We start from the raw sequence: 16,861 nt of genomic DNA on the forward strand, positions 1-16,861 counted from the left end.
CTCTCTTATCTCCCATGGCAACCTGCTAGGGGAACCACAGACCGCAGGCAGATTAGACCAGCTGACTGACTGACTCGTTGGCTGCCAGAATTCACACATTGTCATGTGAAGTCATGAACATTATCATCCGCACAATGACTGCAAGGATGATAAGTCACAGACAGGGACAGCGGCCTCCACGTCTCATCGTGTTATCTTGAGGATTACAGGAGAATTACAGAATTTTACTTTATCAAATACACTCACTGAAAGGAATTAAATAGGAACAAGGTACATTTGCTTTCATTCATTGTTGATTCATTTATTTTCTCTTCTGTTCATTCCCTGCGAGTCAAACTGACAGGGTTACCAAAGGTATTGACCTCTTCTTATATCCACTAGCAGTCACTTTCTTGAGAGTGAGTGCAGCTCAGTTCTGTTTGCAACACTAGACAGCCTTGTTCAAAATACCTGCACCTGAGCCAAAGTTAGCTTTGCATGACTGCATGATTTATCCACAGACTCTTCTCTCCTGCCCACAACTCTTTGTCTGCGCCGAAAAAGGTGATGGGTGGAAGAGGAGATGGTTATCATAAGACACAAACACCTTTACACAACAGCTCTATCAGATACCAGTAACACTGGCTAATTCGTGCACTGACACACATCTGTACTTGACTGTGCATCATTGATTTTGGCTCGGGCCCTGGGTTATGAAAAATTGTGAAATGCTGTACATGCGTTCGTTTGGCATAAATACAACACAAAACTGTAAAAGTTTCAGAGACGCAGTGCTTATAGGATACCAATATAATCACAACACTGCCAGTTTCTACTCTTTCAGTACTTACACTGACTGAGGGATGGGAAGTTCTTCCCAAACTCCATGTACCATGAAACCCTGCAAATTCTTGAGAGTCTGATACTGAAACTGCCAACACGAATTCCCCTCTAGGGACAGAATATTTACTTCAGTACTTTATTAAATTTTGAGCACATGAGAACATGAGAATTATAAGCTGTAAAACAGGACCATCATGACATTAGCCATGTTGACTGACAATGAAGTGCGTTTGTTCTTCTGCCAGCACTTTCAAACAGCACCTGACTGTAAAGTTCAAAAGACAGCCGCCCTGATGTTGTTTTTGCACTGTAATCACCTTGCTGCTGAGCAAGCAGTGATGAATGGAAGTCTGTGGAAATTTCAAGAGCAATTTGTTCAGTTTTGACCAAATTCATATCTAAAGTAGATTAATTGTAGATAGAAACCGATATAGATATATAATATTAACTTAAACATTAAGCCACACACCTATCAAATTGTTTTCAGTTACAGAATAGCCTACGTTTGCATTTTTTGACTTACCTTAACAACAGCAGCTAAAACATATGAACCCTCTGTTTGTCTGTCTTCCATATATTCTCACGTGCTTTCTCCATGTAGAAAGTGACTCCCCTCTCACTCTCTTATAATCTCTATTTTGCCTTTTAATGCCTCAAGCTGAAACAGGAAAGTCAAGTCAGGCAGCAAACGGAATCCTTTAGCAAAACAAAACACGTCATTTCAGCGTGTATGTGTGTCTACACAAAACACACACGCACACACAATAGGTCACATGGCTCAAAAACTGTTTTTTGTTTTGCTGTGTCAGCGGCAGTGTCTTTGAAGGTTGGCTGTTATTATTAAGCACAGCGTGAGTCACTACAAAGTGCAAAATCACAGAATGAAATGCGTGGTTAAAGCTTTGCACACACATACACACACACACACACACGCACACCTGTCCCACCTACTGAAAAACCTTCTTAAAGAGGAAAGGAAAGACAAAATGACCTCACTTTATTTCCTTTATCTCTCATACACCAACCTGTTGCAGTGCACAGTGGATCGTGTACTGTGGTGCAGTATGTGTGCCAGGTGCTCAAAACCCCCATTTCTACGCCAGTTTGGCCTCCCAGGAGACTCATCTTTATGACCACTGTATTAGAAGGACAATGCCAATAACTACGTTGTGTAGTAACAACACGTCTGTGCAGTCAGATGTGAAGGTATTTCGTATCTGTGAGTAGTGCATTATCCAGCACATTAAATACACAACAGAGGAAATTGATTCCAGAGCCACAATGGTTTTGTTAACATGTGCTTACCAATCTGAGAAGCAGAACAAATGTAATAATTTAAGTGTTTAATTTTTTTCAGGCCACTGTGCATCATCATCATCATCTGTTTGTTCCACATGTTCCTTCTGTCATACGTATTGCAGCCAAACCTGTACACTCTCGCGGATGTGGATTTGATGTGGAAATTATAAGTATCATAACCTCTTTACCAGTGTGACATTAATGATGAATATCTGACCATTAGAGCACTCTAGCTCACAGCTAAATTGTAGGTTGCTGATTAATAATTACCAGAAATCAGCCACACATTGAGAAGAAAATGCCTTGAGTAATATATCTTAGATATTGTTTTTTTTCCTGTCATGGCCTGGCCATACTTTCAGTCAATCAGCTCTTTCTGTCTTTCTCACCATGAGCAAACTCCATCCTTCAGGTCCTCTCCTCATCTCTGTGCTACCTCCCTCTGTGTTGTCTTCAGCAGAATCAGTAATGATGCCTTAGTTCAAGGTGACTGCAGAAAGTGGTCCCGTCTTGCAGGAGCTGTCATCTATTTCCTGTATATCGCCGTGCTTATCTGCCTCCCTGCAAAATTTATCCTCTCTTTTATCATGCTGGTGGAAAAAAAGCTAAATTCTTCAGCTGTAGTACAAGTGCAATGCAGCATGAGCAATGACTGTCTGCAAGCATCTCACCTTCCAATCTCACATAAATAGTAAAATGCCTTTCCTATATGTGCAGCACAGTAATACTACATGAATCAGTGTGACAACACCTGAGAAGGATTCGATTTGTATTCATATGTAGTTTGGTTTTGCTCTGATAATTTCTTTTCAATTTGCCGAGTCACAGCTCTGGCCAAAGGTTCCTTTGATGACACCATTTGACTGAACTTGACAATTTGTAGTCAGGATACCATTAGCCTGAGAATAAAGCCTCAAACCTATTCCCACTATAATTGATCACAAACCAACACCACAAGATAATTCCACTGCCATTCCTTTTGAGTAACACAACCTTTCGTTGGCAAAAGGAAACCCCACACAAAAGACTCCAAGTCATACCACAACTGCAAATAAAAGTAGTCAAATGAGGGGAAATAAAAACAAGTGAGATCACGTGTAACTACCAGTCAAGGTGGTCACGATTAGTTCTCTTAACACAAGTCAAGTTCAACAAACAGTAAAAGCAGAGTAACAGTATAGAAGAGTAGAGACTGGATGAGAAATGTTATGTAAAAATATAAAGAAAAAAATTAAAGTGTAGTGTTGGTGGTGAAATACACAACTTAATATTACGCATTATAGAGAGCACAGTTCAGTTTCTGCATGAGCTTTGCATCTTGGGCTGTTGCCTCCAGAGGCAGCTCAAAAAATATCAGCATTTTTATCAAGCAGACAGCACGGAAAAAAATGATTACTCCACACCTGCAGGAGCATTCACTGCAAAACAGAGTGGGGTTCAATTTACAAAATTATGTCACCATGTTTACTCTCTCTGAGAGCAATATTTGAAATAAATCATGAAGAATCTTTTTTGAACAGAGGCTGCGTGATTGCTTGGATGACCTTGTGAATTATATGCCAAACAAAATAACACAAAACAAACTCATACTCTACTGTACATACTGTATAGTATGTACAGTAGAGTATGAGTTTAACTTAATGCAATTATTCTATGTGCATACTGTAGATACTGCAAATAGATGCAAAATAAATATTTACATTTCTCAGTTTATTATAATGCAACCTGATAGAATATACAGCAAGTAAAGGGCAGGCAAAGAAATGGTGCCATTAAAATGTTGTAAAATTACCTGTCAAAAACTTACTTTGCATTAAATGTAGTTATGTAATATGTGTTAAGGCGCTGACTTGTAGTGACGCTGCAGTTGTCACTGTCTCTGAACTGCTTTGCTTGTTAAAAGAAAATTCTCATTGAAGATAAACAGAATCAATCCATTTTCTAATAGCCCTAACGCTCTAAAGGGTGAACTATATCAATGAAAAAGTCAGTAAATCAATACAGATCAAAACACGTGTTTGTCTACACTTGTATGCCCCACCATATGCCGTGTGTGTGTGTGTGTGTGTGTGTGTGTGTGTCTCCTACCTTCATGCTGGGCGGCGCAGTGCGGGGGGGTGAGGGGGGACATTCTCCCAGAGGGACGTTGGAAATGTTCAGCAGCTCCTGTTTCCTGGAGAGAAGTGGACAAAATAAGGAATAAACAAGATTGACTTATTGACGTCCGTGGCCATCAAAATGTTCCAAATTTGATCAAAGGTCCTAATTTGCATAGGCAGTGCCCTTTCAAAGTAATTTGATTAGGCTGATGCACTGTCTTTCCCTTATTTCAGTGAATGGATAAAGGACACGCTAGACCACTATTTCCCCTCGCATCAGCTCTCAACTTATTCAGCAGCTTGCTGTGCACTCGCTAACTTAACTGTAAAGGATGTCTCATTTTCAAGATCAAGTTCATATTTCCTGCATTTCTCTTTTGTCACATTGTCACATATCCTCCTTTTGGGAGAAACGTACAGGGAAAAGGAGCAAATAAGGACACGTTGAAGAAGATTAACACCAGGCTATTATTTTAATCAAACATTCCCCTGAAGAAAGTAAAAACAACAATGAATTTATCCTATTAACAAGTTCTGAGAAAAACACTATTGCTGTCTTGTAACTATTAAAAACATGCATAAGGAGACATTATCAAGCTACTTTGACAGATACAATAAAAGCTAACTCAGCTAACAGCTAACTGAACAGGTAACTGGAGCTAGCTAACTGCTAAATGAAAATGTTATGAAAACGGAACAACTAACTGCAATAAAGTAAAATAAAGAGCTAAAATTTGACTGATAAAAATTACGGATTTTACTCAAAATGTCACTAGTGTTATGGCAATTTTACAGCATCACACAGTTTTCACGCAGAGTAACGAGATTCTGTTTTCTATGAGATTTGCTTTTGTCACCATCGGTGTCAGTGTAGTTAAAATGTGGTAGGCTTACATTGCAGTTTAATCCCAGAGCCATGAACTTACAAAACAATTTTTTTGTTTTAACATTTAATATAGTTTGAGGTTTCAAAGTGAGCCTGCTGGAAATATGCAATGAAGTATCAGATGGCTCTCTGCTGTTTTGATATGCTCTTTTGAGTCCCAGGGGCTGTCAGGGAGACTTTAAGAGAAGTCCTTTGGGGATAGAAACCTCTTCTCCTCTTTTATGCGTTTCCTCTGCAGCTTCTCTCAGAAACACGAGTGCACATTAATGAGCCCAGATGTTAAAGGTTGAGCTGTCACTGGGAGGCAGCGTGAGGATTAGCTTAACCCCAGAAACCTCTATTCTAATAAAATCCAGTGGTTTTTCACTGGAACGTCAGATATGATACCTTGTGATGGACACTTCTTATGCTGAATATATCATCAAGATCAGGAAACAAAAGAGCACAGATGCACTAAACCCTCTCTAATCCTGCTTTGGAGCTGCAGAATGCACTTGAACCACATGTTCTCTCTGCCTCTACATCTACCAACCCACACCTGTACGGCTTGTTGGATGTAAATTGGTAGTCATAGCCTAAATCTTATGCCATAACCATATAATGTGAGAGCCTTTTGTTGTTGTTATGCATGTATACGTGATGTGAAACTTTTAAGTGGTTGTATCTGGATTTTTTTATTTTATTTATATTGACAAATAGAACCTACACCCATTCTTAAACCAAAAGCTGTTTCTACCAATGTGGAAAGCTGATCACTTGAGATTTATTAGATGGGAGGACACGATGAAAATTTTAATTGAGGGTTTATGTGAAATTAATATGCCCCTTATTTCCTTTCATTAGCTGGAATCATAATAGCACATTCTCCATTGTCTCATGCAGCTGTGTCAAGTGGGTTGCGAGTAGCAACAAAACTCAAAAGCACATGGCATAAAAATGGACAATAGCAGCTTGCTGTTGTAGAGGGGAGCCATGAGAGGTAGCAAAGCAGTTTCTGCCCCTTGCCTCTGATGAATTTAACGCTTTTTGACGTTAACTAGCGTAGCCTCTCCATTTCTCAAAGACACCCGAATGGCGAAAGTAACAGCCAAAGCATACCAGAGTCTCAGTTAGTCACCACAGGCCAAACCCAAACCCCATGCATTCCACTCTCCATAGGAAAAGCCAGAATTGCTCCGTTCTTTCCAAAGGCTCAGCTTTCACACAATGCACCACTGTGTCCCCCTGTGTGTACGTAAGTTGCTGCAGCATGTTAGCATACAGTAACCAAAGGGTGCACAATGTTTGGATCAGCATCATATGCCAAGACAGAGAGGGAGAGTTTACAAAACTGAGAAAAAGATTTTTTTTAAAACATGTTTTTTGCCATACATTGTCATTGTTCTTTGCCTTTGTTCTTTTCAGCCTGAGGTAAAGAGGACACCTTGTGTTTTCTACCACTGGACTGTAAAAAAGGTCCAATGACCACTGTCTCTACAGCTGCCCTGTATGGGCACAAGGACGACACCTATCTCCCTGTCTTGCACCCTCAATCACACCTGCACACAGAGAGATGCAGGGGAAAACTGTGTGTCTCCGTTAGAGGAAGAGAGAAAGACGAGGAGCTGCTGTCCTTGCAGCCTGGACTGGTCTCTGTGGCGATGAAACAACAGCTACGTCACTGCTTCCGACTCCCACCCAGGAAAGGAGGGAAGGAAGGAGGGAGAGCCCATACTGGGACAGCGGGAGGGAGGAAGCAAAGAAACCATTTAGGAAGAAGAGGTCATGGAGAGAGTGAGTCAGAAGAGGGAACTGTGGAAAGAGGTTTAGATGAGAAGTGCGGGCAAGTCGCTTTTAAAAAAAAGGTGCTTTGCATAAGAGCATAATCAAATAGTGTAAAATGTATTATTACAGCCCAGTATCCCTACTAAGTATGTTCACAATGGATGATTCAGTTCAGTATGTACAATACAACATTTCTTTAGAGTCAGAGAGTTATACAAAGATGGTGGTCGGAAATGACATATGTCCTTGCTCAATTGATATAATGCGAACCATAATGGAAATGTTTTTTAGCTTAATTGATGTTACTTCCTATTATTCTATATTAGTAAGCAAGAACATGTGTCATTTCTAGCTACCATCTTTGTTTGGATTAGGACCGATACCAACATTCTTGTCTGGCGAAGGAGAGTGATGCAAAGGCCAAAAGACACAGGAAAACATGGGGGGGAAAGACAAATGGTGTAACTGAAAGTAGACCAAATGGGAGGAAAAAGTTAGACACCTAGTAAAGTGACACAGAGAGAGGTGAGGAATCTTGCTGTCAGTGTCAACAACACAGTCTTTTCTCCTCAAAAACAGACAAAGCAGACTGGAAAAAATGCTGGACAGCCATCTGTGTAATCATGTAACTCTGACTTAATAGATAAATAGGTGATATTTCTCTAAATATTTTGATACCTATAATGTAGGCTTCAAGGAAGTAGGCATCAGCTCTGAAATTTAATCCCAAGGTTAAATTGCGGTCAACTGAACTGGTACAAACAACAAGTGCAGCAGCTGCCATACAACTACATTACTTTAACACACAGCAAATACTGGCTGTGGGAAACATCCCACAAACTCCCCCTGGCCCGGCTCTCCGCCAAGTACAAGTCACCTCTGAAAAATTCATTCAGCCACAACAATAAACATGCTCTTTAAAGGATTTTAGGAAATAAGGTGATGTTGGATGAATTTCCACCGAGTGAATGAATTAAGTGTAACTTAACCCAAGCTTCTGTCACCTGGAGCTAAGATTAAGTGGTTGTAAACCTGCTGGCCAAAAATAGGGCAGATCATGCTCCATATCTACATCCAAACTAGCACAAGATGTACCTTTCTTGTACAGCAGCATGTCTATAATCCTGCTTGCATTTGGCTGGCGCTAATTATGGTTGATTCAACAGTAATTACATCTACACAGTCATCATGTTTATCTAATGATGCCGGTAATGTGTCTGCATGTGCGTGTGAGAGAGAGAGACAGAATGGGGGAGAGATTGTAATATATCTTGTTTATTTCATGCATTGATTACAACCTTGAGATAAGATTAGGACAGTGGGACATCAGGCAAAGGCTAGGACCCAGAGAGGGGGGAGGGGAGCAACACCTCTACACATCCCCACATGATGGACGGATCACAGGAAGAGGAGATACGGAGATGAAAACAGGAAATCGGGGTGATGGATAGTTGATAAAAATATAGAATGGAGGACAGAGACAGAAAGATTGAGGAGGGGGTCTGGGATATGAAGACTCTCCCAGGGGCTTACTGCGCACTCCTGTTTCCAGTTGGGATTCATTTTTGTTATGAAACTTGATAAGGAGCCTGATCCTCATGTCAATTGGCCAATTACACAACCGATGGTTTCTCTAATGGAGTTAATACAACAGTAATTGGAGACAGAGGAAAGGAGAAAGATGAGGGTTTTAAAGATATGGAGAAGGGGAGGGCAGGGAATTTAAGATAGCCTGCTGTGGAGGGTAGGACTCATCAGCCCTGATGTATATTAAAGCAGACTGAGAATAAAGAATCTCGTTGCACAGCAAAATCCAACATACGCAACATATTAAACATAACAGTTACCGCTTGGTTAAGCACTTTAAGGGGCTGATGTTGCAGGCGGCATGTAGGAAAGGTGATGCCTGTTGCTTAATATAACCAAAGTTAATTAAGTTACAAGAGTAGGAACACATCTTACAGGACATATAAGTAGTATTTAATGGACGGTGCTGCAAGCATGAATAATTTTTGCCAGAAGCGGGAAACAACAGAGCAGTTTCACTTACATTAAAACAAAGGTAATTCTTATTCTATTTTATATTCTGGAAAGTAATAATCTGCACAGCTTGTCAAATCATTTACTACGCACATGATGTAAGTTAAGTTACATTACATACGTGAGGTAAGTCAGGTTACCTTATGTCCATTAACTCACGTATGTTAAAATAAGTTGACTTTTGGTTTCATGGGACATGAACAGCTGCCTCCAGGGTGAAAGTCCTGTGTTTGTTTGAGCCAGCCGTCAACCCTGACCCCCTCCCTACATGAACTTTGTTGCTCTTTAGACTTTGTCCCCTGAATTTTTTTTCTCCATCACATTCAGATGTAAAATGACACGTTGTCTCTGCACAATATAAGTCAGATAGACTAAATGGTGCCAAATGACCCACAAAAAGCAAAATAAATTACTTAAGACTTTGGAGTATTATTCATACATGTTATTTGGTAAAAAACAGTCTGATTTAGGGGTTATTTTAGTAACTATGACTAAACATAATCTGTTACTTTGTAAGGTACATGACAGTGCTGCCATATCTCTTTTAATGCCCTTTAAGCAGCAATTTAAATTGCTATCACTATGTCTTCTTGTCCTTCCTCTATTTCACCCTGTACTATCTTTGATCTATCTATCTATCTGTCCTTGTTTCAAAGTCCTCTCTACATATAGAGGTAAGAAATGGGTGTATGAGTCAGTCAGCTGTCCAACAGGAGAGTATAGGCATTCCAGATATGTGCAGATATGCGGAGGGGTCAGGAGAGCAATAATTATGAAGCAACTGCACTCCAAGTCACCGGCTGTTTCCTGTGAGAACGCCATGCCTCGCCCTCTCTCTCTTACTGTGATGTGAATAGATTCAAAGATGACAGCGGACAGGAGATAAGACTGTCCAGCCAGACAACTTGAAACGCTCTCACCATCAATAAGAGGAAGAGAAACAGACAGACGCATAGAGAGGGGGTGATTAGGAGGAGGGACGCGACATGTCTCTGGAGGAGACATCGCTGCTTTTATAAATTAATATATAAATGTGTGTACAAACATAATTGGTCCTTCAACTACATAGCTGGCAAGAGGAAAGAAGAGGGAGTAAATAATCTTTTCATTTAGCTGTTCTACTGATTTTGTGTTTATGTGCCTGTGCATACATGGGCTTTGCAGCAAAAAAAAAAACTGGAACACTGTCACAACTTCTTTTTGTGACAGACTGAAACTTATGTTAGCAAACCACCCACATTCATGCAAACACACACAAGCTAAGAGACCTTTCAGTGGCTTGTGTGTTCTTCGTTACTTACCTGACCACCCATGGTCGTGTGTGACTGACCCATAAGCATGGTTAATACAGTTTTCGATTCAGTGGCATTTAGTTTTAATTTCAAAAGGTTTTTCGCTTTTAGTTTGATTACATTACGCGGACTGGCTTTGGGTGTTTTATCAGGCCTCAGATTTATTCTATCATTATTATGCTCTTTAAATGCATGCCAACTTTCCATTTCAGTCACTGACACACAAGACTCAATTTAAGCATTTATCAAGTTCAGGTTTCTTGTGCTTGGGGAATAAAAGAAGAAATCAAAATTGACAGGATTGTCTGGGCTACAGTTATCTTACTCCATAATCCCTCATCTTCCTTATTCTTCTCAATGTCTGCTTATTTCTCTTTTCACCTGTCACCTTGGTTCACTTGGCTCTCCTCTCTCAGTTACATACAGGCACATACAGTCCCACCCTAGGAAACTATGAGTGTGTCATTTTGTTCCTGGCAAAGAAACCAGGTTAATTATACTGCAGTAAATGTGTTACCCTGGAAGATTCACTGTAACATTTGACTCTGCTGTGTTAAACAGCTACCAAGTACCGCAGCACATTTGTTGACTTAAACACAGACATTAAAGATCCCAAACAGGCTAAATGACCAGCTTCTCTGACACACACACTTCATCTTTGACACTGGATTTACCATCTAAAAACCAACAGGCAAACACTACAAGCTAGTAAAAGGTTACGTGCTGCAGCTTTTGTTTTACCTTTGAAATGTCAGCGTTGTTTTGTGTCTCGCTGCACAAATGGTGCCAAGAGACCTCTGATAGACATTTGCGTGTACTTACCTTCCAACAGCAGGGAGACACTGATAAAGGCCACAGGCTGAATCATGTTTGTTTCCTTGTCTACGGTTGGGCTTTATGCTGTTAATCACACTTTATGTGAATAGCCCGGCTGTGCTGATGGTCAACTATAATGCATTGGCATGCATAAAAACAGAGACTTTTGATCAAATTAAAACCTGAAACACGGCACGTGAATAATAATGTTCATTCAAAGGAATTTAATTCTGTGTCTCAATGTCATGTGAATGCTCTTTTCTATTACTTTCGTCCTGCACATGCACATCCCCTCGATGTAATTCAAAGACAGAGTACTGCATTGCAGTGAAAAACATAGTTGCCTGGCATCACCACCCTCTCTGTCATATCACTGGAAATGTCATAAATCCTGTCTAATCCTATTCATTTTCTGGGATCCACTTCCTCTTTATCATAGCCCAATCTCACCCTGTCAGGCTGAGATGAGTTAAAGGAAGAAACAGAAGTTAAGCATCTGTCAGATGACATTGAATACTTCTTTTCTAAAACAACCAATCCACTTCAGACTAGCCAATAATCACGCCAGAGCAGAAAGGTCCTGAAGAAAAGGAGAGTGATATGAAGACAGAGAGGGAGAGGCGCAGGATGAATGAATGTCAGACAGATCGCTGAAAGAGAAAGGGCCACGGAGCAAAGTATGGAGAGAGAGAACAAATGAATCGCCAGACTAAAAATAGCACTCTCAATCCCCAGTGCAGAGCTGGGTAAATAGGGCCGTCTTGGGTGGGTCTCTGGACACTTGTTAGAGACTATGCCATCTCATCCATTACACCCAAAGATAAGGCTTACTGTCACACACACACACACACACACACACACACACACACACGTGTACAGACAGCAAAGAGGCATGTGAGTGCAATCAAATGTGTTTACGTTTTGGTGTGTGTGCAGCTGCTAATCACAAAAGAAGTGAAAGGCACAAGAGGAACAAGAGGGAGTCTAAAAGAGGGAGTAATTGAGGGTAGAGAGGAAACGCAGGGGGAGACAAGGGAATGGAAATACGAGTGAGTCAGTGAATAAAAAGCCGTTGTGTTAAACAGCAGGAGGAGCTGGGTTCGACTGCGAGAGGAGGGAAGGGACTACAGGACAAGGAAAAACAGCGTAAGGTGGTCAAGAATGGCAACATGAAAGACTGCACTTTAAAACATCGGCCCTGTCAAACGAGGTTTTCTCTCTAAGAGCGAATGTTCAGAATCTTCCACCGGCTTCACACACAAAAGAATGTTTGGGGGGAAATGTGATTCAATAAAAATGCCTTGCAAATATGAAATGCAAGGGTAAAAATATATCTTACCATACAAAGCTACACAATTTACCACTCCCTAAACCCCTCCCCCAAACAGAGATTGTCCAATCATACCTTAGCAACCGTAACAAGACAGAAAAGGACTGTAAAGCTCAAAGTACCGTGGAGGCTGTAGTGAGCGTGATACTGTTTTGGCTACTGGCTTTTCTACTGTGTAGAATTTACCTGACTGCAGGGGAGCCAGGCTGTGATGCTGCTATATCAGAGCGTGGGCTAACATTAGCATCATTACATTCAAACACGTTCTCCCAGATAGAATTATGTTTTCCAAGCACGTTGGTTGGTCTTCATCCTAATAGCTCTTATAATGTTGAAAGTCAAAATACAGTTTGAGACATACAATAAAGCATAAATCTAACCACAGACTTCCTTTTCCAAGTATGTACAAGCTTAGCAGCCAGAAAGGGTTATATTAGAATAAAATAAGGAAAAATTAAAGATCAGACTTTTTGCCTGACATGCAGCTTGAGCCTTAGCGCTGCAGTACGACATCATGAATATATGTAGCCATCAAGCAGGTATTTAAGACACCTTTTACATGGTTCTTGTTTTAAAACAGGTCTACTAGAAATTGAAAACTTAGAACACAAAGGTTGACTTGATTTGATTAAAGAGATGCTTTGTATGTGTATGGGTGTGTGTCTGTGTCATTTCCCTCTACTGGACCGTTGCCCGGCTGGCTGCCGTGTCGCGTCTGACTCTGTGTCAGAGGCAGGTTATTCCTGATGGGTTTTAACTGTGACCAGCTGCTAGTGTAATTTATTGTCTCGGTTGTTCATTCCCAAACATTTCAACAACCACATGGCTACCGCAGGACACTCTTACAAAAACTCCATGAGCCCGACTGGATGGCATATGGGAGGGTCTAATCCTGAGCTGGTCAGGTTTAACAAAGAAGAGCTTCACCATTCCTCTGCATGCTTGTTTGAAAAGTACAGACATTTTCTAGCATTTACCATGCTTTTCAAAGGAAGACAGCACTCAATTAGTGTCTAACCATTTACATTTCTGCTGTTATGCTCCGCAGAAGCTGCTGAGCATCTCCATATCAAGGACCATCAAACAGATATAATAGACCACTGACAAGTGTTTGATGAGATTTTCTCTTTAGGGACTGCAACTGTTGAGATACTTGCATTACTGTCAAATTAAATCAATCTATCTACTCCAAAGGGAAATATGATAAAACACCAAAACTCAAAAATCAAACAACTGGGACAAACATACAAAACTGCAAAACCATAATAAATGATTAAAAACAACTCGGATTATATCAGATTTTGAGCTGGCATAAAGTGCAAATACATATGAGGAAAACGCAGTATCCCAGTGCAAAGAGAGGCCAAGATTTCAGCTGTTAGTGTGCGTGTGTTTTTTTATGTTCAGCATATCAATAGTCATCCAGATAAGGACAACATTAAGGCTTTTTCTCTTCCTAGCAGGCACTCTGTAGCAGTGACCTAAAAGCAAGAGCTCACCTTCTCTGTGTAAGACAATCTATGGACCCTCTTGCTGTAAATATCCCTCAGCAGGGTCTGACTCACCCTAACAACTGTCTCTTGTCACATTAACAAGCCTGTTCTTTCTGGCTGTGTAAAGACGTCCATGTCAGGAAGCAGTAAAAAAAGACAAGATCAAGATAAAGATGTTTCTACAAACCCTCTATAAAGCACTCATCAAAGCAGGAAAAACATTTCAAGAGTTTGTTTTCCTCCCGATGAAAAGATGCTGCTTCCCTTTTTGAGAATTTCAACAGATTTTTAAAACTCTGCTTCTTGTCCAGAACAGTACGTATTTAAGTTGTTCCACCAGCTCAATTTCCTCTCCCTTAACAACAATCATTGTAGCAGCGGTAGACGACTTTCTGAAATCAATACTCCTGTCTTTAGTTTTGGCTACATTTAGCAGGCTGAAGGACTTGTCACGCCGTGACACAAAGTCCTCCTCCACAGGCCAGTGATCTTATTCTAACCCATCCGTGTAGGCTGACTAATAACCGAATCATCAGCACATTTCATTATGTGTCTGTTCTCATCATTATTTTGTTGCAGTTGCTCTTATAAATAATATATAGAAGGTGAGGAAGACCTTGTAGGGATCCGAAGAGGGATTTGATTTAAAGGGAGACTGTCTACAGTCTCTGAGAACTGTCGGCTAAGGGAATAGTTAATTATTAAGTTCTCTAAATGCATGCCCCCTTACCATTTAGGTCACCCACACAGAAGACTCAATCTAAGCATTTGTCAAGGTCAGAAATCAGCTGGCAGGATTGTCTAGGCTAAAGTCATCTCACTCCATAATCCCTAATCTTCCTTATTCTTCTCAATGTCTGCCCTTTTCTCCCTTTCCACCTGTCACCTTGGTTCACTTGGCTCTGCTCTCTCAATTAGTGTGAAGGTCTCGCCCTCTCCATAAGATGGAGCGTAGTTATATGCACATCACACGTACACCACCTGAGCACAGTGGATGGTTAAACACATCACCTGTCATCTTAGAGCCTGTTAGCCTATTGGTATAATGGGTGTGGTGACGTGAAGAAGATCTGATTAGGATCCAAATGTTGTCCGCACAAATAAATTGTGGTTTGTCATGGAATGTGCATGTGTTACTCTTTTTGTCAATAAAAGAATAATTTGAAGCTCATTTCGCTTTCTTGCTGAGAGATAGATGAGAGGATCTCCAACGTCTGTACATTAAATATGAAGCTGGAGCCAGCAGCTAGTTAGCTTAGCCGGAAAAATTGTTTGTTTAATCCTGTAGTTTAATCATCACCAAAAATTAGATTGATGTTGATCTTCTAGCGTGACTTAAGAAAAATAGTCACAAGGGGAATCCACAATTCACAAACACAGGAAAAATTTGAATTTCACCTAAACTTCTTTTCAGATTTTCACAACCCCTCATAACCTAAGCCTTTCTACTGTTAAGAAAATAAAATTATGTATTTATCATGTAATAATGAATTAAAATCCTGTTCTAAGTTCTGTTAATGCACCTGCAACAACTTTTTCCTGTAAAGCCTTTTAGAAAATAGAACTGATTTGGGCTTTTATTCATGAAGCATCTGCCCAGCCTCCGTAGCTATGGTTGCTGGCACTGTAGCTTGTTTACAAACGAGGTTAGCAGTTCATCTCCACATCTGGACTGTCAGTGAACCAGTTTTATCCAGTGATCCACTTAAAGCAGTTTTCTGGTGCCATTGCTGTCCAGCACCCCATAATCAACAGCCAGTATTGTACCACCGAGCCAGTACGGTCATTAAAAAAAATGCTAATTAAGTATAGCAATTTACAAAATAGATGCATGTTTTGCCAATATGTATGGATGTGATATTAAAAACTTTTAATCTTAGAGCGGAATAACACAGTGTGCAAGCAGGAAGCGCCATGCTGTGATTATAGATTAGGTCTCAAAAACACTCGCTGTCCTCATTAACACATACAAACACACACACACACACACACTCTAACCCACCGATTGCACCACACCACCACAATCCGACAGGGAAATGAAAAACCGCATAAGCACTTGTTGTCTAAGAACTGCCTAAACACAACGCATGCATACGTAGCTAACATCTCATACACACACACACACACACACACACACACACACACACACACACACATACACATACACACACACACAAAACAGGTCTGCAGCTGGAGATAAATGAGCTGTGGAGGACATTAAAGCACGAAGGGGTAACATAAACATTCAGATACGAGCAGCGGACCTCGTGCTGTTCAACTTAATGGAGGCCAAATATACATTATGGCTCTATCAGCACAGAGATTAAGAGTGAGAGGAATACACAGAAGGTAAAGGCAAGGCGCAAAATTGCAGGCCTTAAAATGTTTGCATGTGTATGTGTGTGTGTGTTGCCTGTATCTGTGGGAAGGCAGAGAAATGTGGCAAAACCAGGTGGCGCGATAACCCAATAAACCACTCTTTTCCTAGCAGTCTAGGCAAAGTGTTCCCTGTTATTATGTAGATACAAATGCTCGGTTCTAATAACAGTAATAACAGTCTGTCTGTAATTCACTTTTCCTTGAATTCATTGTAAGAATAAGCCTGCTTTAAAGACATGAAATACCCTGCCACAATGGATGGCCCATAGTTGAGAGAAATAGTAGTGGTAAAAGCCTGATAGGAGCAATCATGCACATAACAACTGCACTTGGAAAAAGAAAAATTGTCTGCAATTGTGCCTGGCTCATTATGTGACAGCCACAGCAATAGACATGACAGCAGAAGAATATTGTTGTCGCGGTGCTTCTGGCTAATGCTGCTGGCAAGACGTGATTTTACTGTTGTCATTTGACATGAGTCAATAACACGTAGAATCAAAAATCACATAACAAGCGTATGAAAAACACGCAAAAAAGTTGCTCCTGTCAGTGTGTATTTGTGTGCATGTGTATCTGCATGACAATGCAGTACTGCTGCATTCACAGACAGGTCATAGCCTCCAGGCATGGCTGGATTACTC

The 16,861-nt window shown here is 40.6% G+C and overlaps 1 protein-coding gene across 5 annotated transcripts in view; it reads right to left on the bottom strand.

Annotated features, from left to right (window-relative positions):
* The window catches only part of rap1gap2a (RAP1 GTPase activating protein 2a), an 86,121-nt gene that overhangs the window by 19,868 nt on the left and 49,392 nt on the right, over window positions 1–16,861 (bottom strand). For 4 of the 5 annotated variants that reach the window (XM_038693318.1, XM_038693317.1, XM_038693316.1 and 1 more), the window contains one exon: window positions 4,210–4,294. In XM_038693318.1, coding sequence (XP_038549246.1) covers window positions 4,210–4,294 — 85 coding nt within the window. Of the gene's footprint in view, window positions 1–1,345; window positions 1,442–4,209; window positions 4,295–16,861 lie in introns of those variants that run through there. The other variant, XM_038693320.1, reaches the window with a different exon arrangement.

The sequence above is a fragment of the Micropterus salmoides genome, unplaced genomic scaffold (assembly GCF_014851395.1).
Source record: "Micropterus salmoides isolate LMB-PRFRI ecotype aquatic unplaced genomic scaffold, ASM1485139v1 Ms_hic_scaffold_3, whole genome shotgun sequence".
Lineage (NCBI taxonomy): Eukaryota > Metazoa > Chordata > Actinopteri > Centrarchiformes > Centrarchidae > Micropterus > Micropterus salmoides.